General features: G+C 42.2%; 1 protein-coding gene across 2 annotated transcripts; it reads left to right on the plus strand.

The window, feature by feature from the left end:
* Nucleotides 1–4,868: 4,868 nt before the first annotated feature.
* Nucleotides 4,869–10,693, plus strand: LOC110537708 (ATP-sensitive inward rectifier potassium channel 1-like). 2 transcript variants are annotated; one of them, XM_021623975.3, is made up of 2 exons: nucleotides 4,869–7,760; nucleotides 8,531–10,693. In XM_021623975.3, the coding sequence occupies exons 1-2, from the start codon at nucleotides 7,744–7,746 to the stop codon at nucleotides 9,675–9,677; spliced, it is 1,164 nt and encodes a 387-aa protein (XP_021479650.2). In that variant the 5' UTR covers nucleotides 4,869–7,743; the 3' UTR covers nucleotides 9,678–10,693. The 2 variants fall into 2 exon arrangements, with proteins under 2 accessions (XP_021479650.2, XP_090047611.1); XM_090191485.1 differs by lacking the exon at nucleotides 4,869–7,760 and adding an exon at nucleotides 7,778–8,321.
* The last annotated feature ends 2,778 nt before the right edge of the window (nucleotides 10,694–13,471 follow it).

Consider the following 13,471-nt stretch of genomic DNA (forward strand, 5'->3'; position numbering starts at 1 on the left):
TGATGCCATCTATTTTGTGAAGTGCACCAGTCCCTCCTGCAGCGAAGCATCCCCACAACATGATGCTGCCACCACATGCTTCACGGTTGGGATGGTTGTCTTTGGCTTGCAAGCCTCACCCTTTTTTCTCCAAACATAAGGATGGTCATTATGGCCAAACAGTTCTATTTTTGTTTCATCAGACCAGAGGACATTTCTCCAAAAAGTACAATATTTTTCCCCATGTGCAGTTGCAAACCGTAGTCTGGCTTCTTTATGGCAGTTTTGGAGCAGTGTCTTCCTTGCTGAGCGTCCTTTCAAGTTATGTCGATATAGGTCTTGTTTTACTGTGGATATAGATACTTTTGTACCTGTTTCCTCCAGCATCTTCACAAGGTCCTTTGCTGTTATTCTGGGATTGATTTGCACTTTTTGCACCAAAGTACATTCATTTCTAGGAGACAGAATGGTTCTCCTTCCTGAGCGGTATGACAGCTGCGTGGTCCCATGGTTTTTATACTTGCGTACTATTGTTTGTACAGATGAACGTGGTACCTTCAGGCATTTGGAAATTGCTCCCAAGGATGGACCAGACTTGTGGAGGTCTACAATTATTTTCTGAGGTCTTGGCTGATTTCTTTTGATTTTTCTTTTGAGGTCTTGAGGCAATGGTTTGGAAGGTAGGCCTTGAATTACATCCACAGGTACACCTCCAAATGTATCAAATTATGTCAAATAGCCTATGAGAAGCTTCTAAAGCCATGAGATCATTTTCTGGAATTTCCCAAGCTGTTTAAAGGCGCAGTCAACTTAGTGTATGTACATTTCTACAGTGAATTATAAGTGAAATAATCTGTCTGTAAACAATTGTTGGAAAAATTACTTGTGTCATGCTCAAAGTAGATGTCCTAACTGACTTGCCAAAACTATAGTTTGTTAACATATACATTTGTGGAGTTGTTTAATTTTTATTTTTTAATGACTCCAACCTAAGTGTATGTAAACTTCCAACTGTACTATGCTGTCACACCCATTTGAATATCTCCACCTGACCTTCTTCTTAACAGTTCAACCACAAACTCAATACTGTCTAGTCTGTGAAAACTATTTTCCCTCACTCACTTCTTTCACTTTTAATGGTATACTCTCAGTGTTTAATTTGTCAGTCGGGATGTGCCCGAACAAAAAGTGAGCACGAGAGGGGGGTGACCTGGGGAGTTCTGAGGTACCGGAACGCAAGAGATAAAACAAAACACCTTTATAATAAAGCATTGCATGCATATCATATCATTTGCGTAGTGGCATTGAGCAGTTGAGTAGAGGCACTTTTTTTGGCCTTTTATAAACGGATTTCATGCAATTCCACGTCATTTTACGGCTGGAGACTTTGGCATAATCTTTTGTAATGCGTGTTAAAAACAACTGGGAATTCGGAGCTGGGAAATATCTGACTTCTGAATTCAGTGCATTCAAGGACAACAAAAAAAGGCAGCTCTAGCGGCGCAGAAATATGACAAACTGACTTGTTGGAAAGGTGGCATCCTATGACGATGCTACGTTGAAAGTCACTGAGCCCTTCAGTACTGCCAATGTTTGACTCTGGCGATTGCATGGCTGTGTGCTCGATTTATACACCTGTCAGCAAAGGGTGTGGCTGAAATAGCCAAAGCCACTAATTTGAAGCGGTGTCCATATACTTTTGTACATCAACTGATAATTACCATACTTGTTTTCACAAGCTCTTAGTAAAAAAAGGCAAGTTCATCATTTGGTTGTCCTAATTGAGTTACAATTACTTCCATTCTCTTTTTTTTTTGTTGTATTTCTTCAACATCAGCCGATAATTCAGTGAAGCCATTTAGTGTTACCTAACTACATTTTATGAGTAATTTATAATGTTTTAATTATCATGTTATTGTTTATAGTGGCACATTCAGTCCAGCTTTAAATGACGTTCACTTTATAAAGCCTTCATAAGCACTACATTAATATATTACAAAGCATCTATAACTGTATGTCATGCTTTATAAAGGGTTCATAAATGTGGCATAACTGTGTGACATAATCACCAATGTCAAAAGTGACATAACCCACTTATGTTAAATATGACAAACATGTGCTTTATAAAGGGTGACATGTTGTGATGAAGGATGGCACACACACTAAAGTGAGGTCATGTTAGTCACATTAAACCTAATCTCATTCCCAGACAATTCCGCCCAAATGCATGGAAGATCTGGTGCACCAACACGTCACACTATTTAGGACTTTGTGGCCTGTCCTTAATAAATCAGCAGATGTTAGTAACCTATATAATCTCCTGTAATACTTTGTTTGAAGTGAGACACCTTCGGTCATTTATAACACATCCATAAAGACACTATATCGCATGATGCTGTACTTACTTTAAAATCAGACCCCTTATGAATGACAAAACACATACATAAATGCCTTATATCATATAAAGTCAGACATCTTTGGTCATTATGATGTAAACACAAATGTATTAACACTTGGAATTATCACTAAGAGCTAATACGAATAAACATTAAATACATGTTTAAACCATACATTTCCTTTGATTTTTACATTTTCACAACAATACAAATACATTAAGTTTCAAAAAGTTCAGCAATGTAATTACATTGAACATTACACAGGGCTGTGAATAGTGTAATTTTTCCCTGAGCTGGCGGACGAATGTTCTTGCCTCTCTGCCTGCTGGAGGTACTGCATGTTGGTTCCAACCCTAAAAGTAACAACAAAGAAAGTTAGCAGGTCTGTTAGGAAATGCCTTTGTCACACCATCTGGATAAGGACATTTTTGTGCTGTGTTGGGGAATAATCAGAATTAGTTGGTAACATAGGTAAGATGTTTTATATTCATCACATGTTTGTAAGTTACTTCTCATCAGAATGTGTTTGTATGATACTGTGGCCGGGTTGCAGTATCTGTTCTCTGTCAAGACTAAGTTATTTGGGCCGGAGAGAGGGGAGAGGTCAAGCGTGTATCTCTTGGCTCCACAATGTCTGTGTGCCAGTCAGTGTGTCTCTGTGATCTTGTCAAGATAGGATGGATTTGATATATGCCTTTTGATATGGAGGATTGGTTTATGGTTCTGAGTTTGAGAAAAGAACATCGTTTAGGAGACAAAGCTGAACGATAAATTATGCGTGGTTTGCTCTCATGATTTGGTAAATACAGGAAATTTCCACGACAGCTGCCCAGAAATACTCTAAACGGGGAGATGGGGAAACTACATTAGATTCATATTATTATATTCCTCTTTCATTTACAAATATCATGATGTGACTATGACACGAGGCTGTATATGACACAAGGCTGTATATTTATATAGATTTTATTTTGCTGAGCGTGCTAGCTAGCAATTTCTATAAGTCACCAAAATTATTTGAAATAAAGATTGAGTTAGCTATGTAATCTAACGCAACACTTAACTACTATAAATAAAGGTTAACTTACTTGTTTTTTTCTGTCCAGTGGCACTACAAGTGGGCATTTGATTTGCAAACTGTGATGAGTGTAGGGCATGCACACTGAATTAAAGGGCAACGACACTCAAGAATCAAGAATCAAGTCTCTTACATTTTTCCCAGATCTCAAAAGTCATCCTCTGATGTGGTTTAAGCATTGTTGTGAACACAGAAAACCAAATGCTGTTGTTTTTCTATTAAGGTTGAAGTCCGCGCCGTCGCAGAAATATAATTAGCATAATAAAAAAATCCACAATCTTTCAAGCTGATGTTTTACGTGATTCTGTCCAATTGTGTTTTTAGATTGTTTCTTTGCGTTGTTTGTAATTTATTTTTAAAATTATTTTGTACATAATGTTGCTGCATAATGTACATAATGTTGCTGCTACTGTCTATTATGACCAAAAATAACTTATTGAAATCAGAACTGTGATTACTTACCACGAACTGGAAGAATCCTTTTTTACGTTAACGAATCTGACGAGCCCGACGTGAATGACATACTGCTTTCCCGGGAACAGGCCCAGATCCCCCTCATTTGCGTGAAGAGAAGGCGGAGAAAAAGGGGCCGGATTGCGGGCTGCCTTCTGAGAGTTCGTAGAAGATCGAATAAACCCACACTGCCTTCCATTCTGCCCAGCAAACGTGCAATTTTTGGAAAATAAAATCGATGACCTACGCGAAGGTTAAACTACCAACGGGACATTCAAAACTGTAATATCTTATGCTTCACGGAGTCATGGCTGAACGATGACATTATCAACATACAGCTGACTGGTTATACGCTATATCGGCAGGATAAAACAGCGGCGTCTGTTAAGACAAGGGTGGGGGACTTTGTATTTTTGTAAATAACAGCTTTTTCACGATATCTAAGGAAGTCTTGAGGTTTTGCTTGCCTGAGGTTGAGAATCTCATGATAAGCTGTAGACCACACTATCTACCTAGAGAGTTTTCATCTGTATTTTTTGTAGCTGTTAACATACCACCACAGACTGATGCTGGCCCTAAGATCACACTAAATGAGCTGTAATTCCACCATAAGCAAACAGGAAAACGCTCAACCAGAGGTGGCACTCCTAGGGGCCAGGGACTTTAATGTAGGGAAACTTAAATCGGTCTCACCAAATTTCTATCAGCATGTTAAATGTGCAACCAGAGGGAAAAAACTCTGGACCACCTTTACTCCACACACAGAGACGCATACAGACTCTCCCTCACCCTACATTTGGCAAATCTGACCATAATTCTATCCTCCTGATTCCCGCTTACAAGCAAAAAGTAAAGCAGGAAGCACCAGTGACTAGATCAATAAAAAAGTGGTCAGATGAAGCAGATGCTAAGCTACAGGACTGTTTTGCTAGCACAGACTGGAATATGTTCCGGGATTCCTCCGATGGCATTGAGGAGTACACCACTTCAGTCATTGGCTTAATCAATAAGTGCATTGATGACGTCGTCCCCACAGTGACCGTACGTACACACCACAACCAGAAGCTATGGATTACAGGCAACATCCGCATTGAGCTAAAGGCTAGAGCTGCGGCTTTCAAGGAGCCGGACTCTAACCCGGAAGCTAATAAGAAATCCCACTATTTCCTCCGACGAACCATCAAACAGGCAAAGCATCAATACAGGACTAAGATCTAATCGTACTACACCATCTCCGACCCTCGTCGGATGTGGCAGGGCTTGCAAACCATTACAGGCTACAAAGGGAAGCACAGCCGAGAGCTGCCCAGTGACACGAGCTAAACTACATCTATACGCCCTAGTAAGCAAAAATAACACTGAAACATGCATGAGAGCACCAGCTGTTCCGGAAGACTGTGTGATCACACTCTCTGCTGCTAATGTGAGTAAGACATGTCAACATTCACAAGGCCGCAAGCCAAGACGGATTACCATGACGTGTCCTGCGAACATGCACTCACCAAATGACAAGTGTCTTCACTGACATTTTCAACCTCTCCCTGTCCAAGTCTGTAATACCAAAATGTTTTAAGCAGACCACCAAGGTAGCCTGCATAAATTACTACCGACCCGTAGCACTCATGTCTGTAGCCATGAAGTGCTTTGAAAGGCTGGTCATGGCTCACATCAACACCATTATCCCAGAAACCTTAGACCCACTCCAATTTTCATACTGCCCTAACAGATCCACAGATGATACAATCTCTATTGCACTCCACACTGCCCTTTCCCACCTGGACAAACGGAACACCTATGTGAGAATGCTATTCATTGACTACAGCTTAGTGTTCAACACCATCGTGCCCTCAAAGCTCATCAATAAGCTAAGGACCCTCGGACTAAACACCTCCCCCTGCAACTGGATCCTGGACTTCCTGATTGGGTGTCCCTAGATGGTAAGGGTAGGTAACAACACATCCGCCATGCTGATCCTCAACACAGGGGCCCCTCAGGGGTGCATGCTCAGTCCCCTCCTGTACTCCCTGTTCACTCATGACTGCACGGCCAGGCACGACTTCAACACCATCATTAAGTTTGCAGATGACACAACAGTAGGTCTGATCACCGACAAGACAGCCTACGGGGAGGAGGTCAGAGACCTGGCCATGTGGTGCCAGGACAACAACCTCTCCCTCAACGTGATCAAGACACAGGAGATGATTGTGGACTACAGGAAAGAGGACCGAGCACGCCCCCATTCTCATCAACGGGGCTGCAGTGGAGCAGGTTGAGAGCTCCAAGTTTCTTGGGGTCCATATCACCAACAAACTAACATGGTCCAAGCATACCAAGACAGTCGTGAAGAGGGCACGACAAAACCTATTGCCCCTCATGTGACTGAAAAGATTTGGCATGGGTTCTCAGATCCTCAAAAGGTTCTACAGCTGCATCATCGAGAGCATCCTGACTGGTTGCATCACTGCTTGGTATGGCAACTGCTCGGCCTCCGACTGCAAGGCACTACAGAGGGTAGTGCGTACAGGCCCAGTACATCACTGGGGCAAAGCTTCCTGCCATCCAGGACCTCTATTCCAGGTGGAACATCTAATCAAATGGCTACCCAGACTATTTACACCCCCCCCCCCTCTCTATTTTACACCGCTGCTACTCTCTGTTGTTATCATCTATGCATATTCACTTTAATAACTTTACCTACATGTACATATTACCTCGACTAACCGGTGCCCCCACACATTTACTTTGTATCGGTACCCCCCTGTATATGGTCTCGCTATTGTTATTTTGCTGCTGCTCTTTAATTACTTGTTACTTCAAAATGTATTTATTTTTCTTATTCATATTTTTATATATTTTCTTAACTGCATTGTTGGTTAGGGGCTCGTAAGTAAGCATTTCACTGTAAGTTGTTATATTCTGTTATATTCGGCGCATGTGACTAATACAATTTGATGAATCCGTTTTTTTTCATTGGATGCATCCGCTTATGTCGCTCTTTTGCATCTGTGGTGACCATGAGACATCCTAAAAATCTGTCTTATTTATTTATTAAAACGATTTGACCAGCCCACCCCAATAAAAGATGATCCGGCCTTTCTGGCATTTGCCAGAATTGCCAGATGGCCAATCCGACTATGTGTTCCACAGTTGAGAGAAATGTTTTTTTTTCCAAACTCATTCTGCCACTGGAATATCGCCCACTGCTCCCTGCCACTCCAGCATACTTCATTCTGATGCAAATACTAAGAGGGCTAAAGTTTTGAGGAGGAGGGGTGGTTGGGGACTAGTGGAAAAAAAATGTGTGGGCCTCAACGCAAAGCTCTAATGTTCTCAGTGGAGTTGAAAACAACAACAGCATGAGTGCTGCACTGGTTGCATTGCCCCCTCTCCAATAGGTGCACCGTCTGTCTGCCATAGTTATTGTGTGCCTTCTGGCAAACTGTGCGGCCATGGAATCCAGAATACTACATTTTTGGAGTTGAGCCTTCACTTGTGGTGGTGGTGGTGGTGGTGGATACCATGTACAATGAGCCACCAGGTCAGGGGGAGGGAGCCACAGCCAACCACAACACCCTGACTGGGGATGAGTGGCTATACTGGGGACTCTGGAGGAGAGTGTGGTGGGATGTTGACTTGGGTCTAAGAGCTAAAATAGTGACGCACTGTCGTAACATTCCGACTTGCCTCTCTTGTCTGTCTGTATGAGGGCTGTACACCGTGGCATGTGGCTGGGATTAGGAAATTTCCCTGTGGATTAAAACCTTTGCAACGCCTACATTGCAACTCACTCTGAGGAGTGTGAGGTCCCAGACCGATCCCGTCTCTGCAGTTTGGCCCATGGTTTCACTTAGCAGGTACGTGAAATTTATTTTCTGCTGTTCAGATAGACAGACCGACAGTGTGACAGTGATCTATTTCTTAAGTATTGTTATGGGATTTTTCATAAAGTGAGACGTTTTTGTTTGCTGAATAGGAGAGGAGGGTGAATGTTTTCACTTTTCTAATTCTGAAAAAAGGCTATGGTCTTTTAATGGCAGGAATAGTGTTGCCTCATTGAGTTTTATTAGAGGATGAGTGACCTATGTTAAACATTTAATTGTGTTGCCATAGTCATGTAGGCCAGCAAGTTTTAAAGTGCAAGGTCCTTACTATTGTCTGGTTTCCCTTCAGTGGAACTGCTGCCAGGGATTAGTTTTGTGGAACAATTAGAACCACAAATCTACCCTCACCACTTTGTAGGGCGAGTAACTGTGAAATAAATTATTTAATCTCCTGAGACACTCAAAATGTTGTGTTTTTATCTAATATATCTAAGACCAATGTAATATGTGTTGTTAGGAATATAAATGAGTGGAATACCAAAGATACATTTTCAAATCTATTGCTGACGAGGTGTTTTATGAAACAAAAAGAAGGTTAGTAAACTCGTTCCCAAAACTTCGACTGAGATAATAATAATAATAATAATATATATATATATATATATATATATATATATATATATATATATATATTCATTTTATTGATGTTCATTTTCTATAACCAACTTAAATTAGTGTTTGCTAGTTGTGGTTTCTCCATTGTGGTTTATCCCGGTCTTATACACTTTTTCCCAATGCTCCAGGATGTTCCAGTTCGTCCAGAGGCACATCCACGACCACGTGATGGAGCGCATAATCCGCCGGACTCGTCTGGTGACCAAAGATGGCCGCTGCAACATTGAGTTTGGCAACATCGAGTACCACAACCAATTTGCCTACCTGGGGGATTTCTGGACGACGGTTGTGGAGATCCGCTGGCGTTTCGTCCTCCTCCTCTTCGTCGCCTCCTTCACAGGCAGCTGGTTCGTCTTCAGCCTTCTGTGGTACTGGATTGCCAAGAGCAATGGTGATCTGATTGGACAGAACCGCACAGACAGCCACGTTCGTTGTATAGACAATGTCAATGGACTCACCACGGCTTTCCTGTACTCCTTGGAGACCCAGACAACAATTGGTTATGGTGGACGGGCACTCACTGGGCACTGCCCTGGCACCGTGGCCCTCATTGTCGTCCAATCCCTCATTGGGGTCTTTGTCAACTGCTTCATGTGTGGAGTGATCCTGGCCAAGATCTCCCTTCCCAAGAAGAGGGCAAAGACAGTGACCTTCAGTAGCACAGCAGTCATCTGCCTGAAGAAGGGCAGCCTGTGCCTGCTTATCCGAGTTGCCAACCTCCGCAAGACCTTGCTAATCGGGAGCCAAATCTACGGCAAGCTGCTTAGGACAACTGTCACGCCGGAAGGTGAGACTATAATTCTCGACCAGGTAGGCATTGACTTTGCAGTGGACGCTGGCAAGGACAACCTGTTTTTTGTCTGCCCGCTGACATTGTACCACATCATCGACAAGGCCAGTCCATTTTACGACATGTCAGCGGACACCCTCCAGCAGCAGGACTTTGAGCTGGTGGTCTTCCTGGACGGGATGGCCGAGTCCACCAGCTCCGCCTGCCAGGTACGGACCTCCTTCATCCCCCAGGAGGTCCAATGGGGATACAGCTTCCTGCCCATCATCTCCCGCACCAAGACAGGCAAGTACCATGTGGACTTCTCCAACTTCTCCAGAACCGTGCCGGTGACGACCCCACACTGTGTCCAATGCTTTCAGAGTGATCCAGACCAAACCAATCACAACAATAACCAAAACAACCACCACAGGAAGCTAGGTATTGACAACCCCGGATTCGAGGTGATTGACATTCAAGACACAATGGATATCACAGAAATGTGAGCCAGAGGAAAGAGGGTGAAATTGAAATTTTCCGCTGTAAACCACAGACTAACAGACAGCAGCCCCCAGGATGTGGGACGTGGCTCGCCGAGAGAGAGGTGGATTAAGCACTTGTTTATGAGAGTATTCATGTCCTCTCTATAGTCCGATGTGGATGACAGAAAGCTCATATTGGGGTCATGGGCTCATAGTGAGTCATAGAGAATGAGCAGGTAGCCCCAGTTCTAATAACCAGTGAGCCAAAGAATAATGTACACCTTGGATGTGGTGCAAATCTTTACTTTGCTTCATGTGAGCATTGGGTATTACACTTGAGTTAAGACTGAACAACTCAGTATTATTTATGTCTATGCCTTTAAAAGACAAAATATCAGCCTTTATGTGTTGTTTTAAAAAATGACATACAATACAAAAGACTGAAGAAATCAATGATCCCTGGAAATACATTTTACAGCAAAGCTGAAAAATGACATTGCTATGTGTTGAGAGGTTCGCTCTTGTCAATGTTGAACTGGTGTTTTCAAGCTCTGGTAGGAGCTAAACTCTTGGTAAGAACAGCTCATTACACTCAAAGCACCTTTGTGACATACAAACAGTAACTATTGTACTAGGTACAGTAACTATTAAAAAGGGCTTTGGTCATGACCTGAAGGAGAGAGTCGGAGAGAGAGTAAAGCACAGGGGGTATTCATGAGAAGCTTATGACCTGAGCCTGTTTTAATGAAATATGTCAGGGATGGGGGGAATAACAATAGGGTAGAACTTGCTTCCCTAGAGTCATTACATAGTATTTTTCTTAACTGGAATGACAAAGTACATATTATGTGCCATAACAGATTCATCATGTATGCCTTAATTCCTTTAGAAGACTGTGAATAGCTGCTAATTGCACTGACTGGGAATATTAATGTGACTAATCTACATTGTGTAGATGTCTTATTTTGTAATATTGAGTTACTTGTTCTCAGGGAAAGCAGCTTTCCTGGTTAGAATAAATAAATGTTTTTTTGACAATGCCTTGAGTATTATCCTTTCTGCTACATGGGCCTGTATCCCACAAAGCATCTCAGAAAAGGTCCTATGAATCCTGTTTTAAGACAACAAAAAAACACAGCTCAGAGTAGATTTTAAAATGATGTTAAAACAATGCCCAGACAAACTCTGAGCCAGGAGTAAAATCAACTCATCAACATTTATCTCAGCTGGTAATAATAATTGTTTGATGTACCACAAAGGAAAGATAGTGATGACGCTCATTGACCATGGGCGAGTTCGTTTTGCATGGCACAGGGCCCCGATTGAGTGTAGATTTCACTTAAGGACCAATGGAATGGACTAAAACAGTGGTTTCCAAACCGTGGCACACCATGATGGGATAGAAAATTCTTCGGCACACCTAAAATTAATTAATTTAGTTGTAATGACCTCCATCTGATCAGTAATGCTAATCAAGTATTTTCTGTGAGACACGTTATTTATAGATTAAATAGGGATTATTTTAAATGTTTTCATAGTTTTGATAGTTCCTTACTTATGATGATTAATTTGTGTGTACCCATTAAGAGCGTCCCGGGAGTCTGAGCCAGAAAGTAGATACATGTAGGTCAGGTAAAATAGGTCTTTAGTTTTGAATGATTGGGCTACAGACGAGCGTTTTCTAAAAGTGAAACCGCAGACACAAAGCCATGCTCTGTTTGTTTCTATGACAGAGGCTGTGGCATAGGTAAGCCCTACCAGAGACATATATTAAGAAATAAATGACTCTGGCTTAGCCTAATCAGACTTGTCTGTGCTAATGGTTTTCACAGAAAAAGTAAAATGATACAAATTACTTTGCTCTTGATGCACACCCCTCAAATGATACAAATGTAACAATAGCCTGAGGCACTGGACTTAAAACAAAGACACAGATGCAACCATGTGCCATTTAAAAAGGTAACTGCCCCTTAGAACCAATTTATCTGTGTTTAAGTGGCCTTTGTGGCGTTGATATGAGTCAGAAACATTCATTCTAGTGTCAAAATGTACTACATAGTGTAAAATGAAGATAATTTTGTTCATAAAGTCAGTCTCGTCCAAAATTGAGTTTTGTAAGTGAGTTCATCACGACTTTGTTGGGTTGGGTATGGGTTATTTATTTGTGACTAGCTCTAACATAATCAGTCACATTGACCCCCAAAACACATTTTGAGTTTTATAGTAATGAATCCTAGCTTTCTAATGAGGCCAACATGTTCTCTCTACTCCAAATATCAGGCGACTTGCGTGCCCAGGAAAGCTCAGACCAACAACTAAACGCCACCTTCTAACAAAGACTACAGTCGTGGCCAAAAGTTTTGAGGATGACACAAATATTTATTTTCACAAGGTTTGCTGCTTCAGTGTCTTTAGATATTTTTGTCAGATGTTACTATGGAATACTGAAGTAGAATTACAAGCATTTCATAAGTGTCAAAGGCTTTTATTGACAATTACATGAAGTTGAAGCAAAGAGTCAATATTTGCAGTGTTGACCCTTCTTTTTAAAGATCTCTGCAATCTGCCCTGGCATGCTGTCAATTAACTTCTGGGCCACATCCTGACTGATGGCAGCCCATTCTTGCATAATCAATGCTTGGAGTTTGTCAGAATTTGTGGGTTTTTGTTTGTCCACCTGCCTCTTGAGGATTGACCACAAGTTCTCAATGGGATTAAGGTCTGGGGAGTTTCCTGGCCATGGACCCAAAATATCAATGTTTTGTTCCCCGAGCCACTTAGTTATCACTTTTGCCTTATGGCAAGGTGCTCCATCATGCTGGAAAAGGCATTGTTCATCACCAAACTGTTCCTAGATGATTGGGAGAAGATGCTCTCGGAGGATGTGTTGATACCATTCTTTATTCATGGCTGTGTTCTTAGGCAAAATTGTGAGTTAGCCCACTCCCTTGGCTGAGAAGCAACCCCACACATGAACGGTCTCAGGATGCTTTACTGTTGGCATGACAAAGGACTGATGGTAGCGCTCACCTTTGTCTTCTCCGGACAAGCTTTTTTCCGGGTGCCCCAAACAATCGGAAAGGCGATTCCTCAGAGAATATAACTTTACCCCAGTCCTCAGCAGTCCAATCCCTGTACCTTTTGCGGAATATCAGTCTGTCCCCGATGTTTTTCCTGGAGAGAAGTGGCTTCTTTGCTGCCCTTCTTGACACCAGGCCATCCTCCAAAAGTCTCCGCCTCACTGTGCGTGCAGATGCACTCACACCTGCTTGCTGCCATTCCTGAGCAAGCTCTATACTGGTGGTGCCCCGATCCCGCAGCTGAATCAACTTTAGGAGACGGTCCTGGCGCTTGCTGGACTTTCTTGGGCGCCCTGAAGCCTTCTTCACAACAATTGAACCGCTCTCCTTGAAGTTCTTGATGATCCGATAAATGGTTGATTAAGTGCAATCTTGCTGGCAGCAATATCCTTGCCTGTGAAGCCCTTTTTGTGCAAAGCAATGATGATGGCATGTGTTTCCTTGCAGGTAACCATGTTTGAAATGTTTGACAACTCATTTCAACACGGATAAAGCTGTGATAACTAACCTGGATTTCCAAGTATCAGGGGCTTCGTCTGCTAACCCAAAACAACATGCCTGTTTTCATAAAAGTTTGTGTATAAATGAAGGATGGTACTTGTCTACTACAAATATAGCTATGGCTCTGGCAACAAATAGCCAAACGTTATGAGCAAGCATTCAGCAACGTACACAACTGGTTGCATAGTAACGGTGTCAGCGTCACCGGCCTGAATGTATTCTGTAGTTACAGTCCCT

The sequence above is a fragment of the Oncorhynchus mykiss genome, chromosome 12 (genome assembly GCF_057628025.1).
Source record: "Oncorhynchus mykiss isolate SJ-2025 chromosome 12, ASM5762802v1, whole genome shotgun sequence".
Lineage (NCBI taxonomy): Eukaryota > Metazoa > Chordata > Actinopteri > Salmoniformes > Salmonidae > Oncorhynchus > Oncorhynchus mykiss.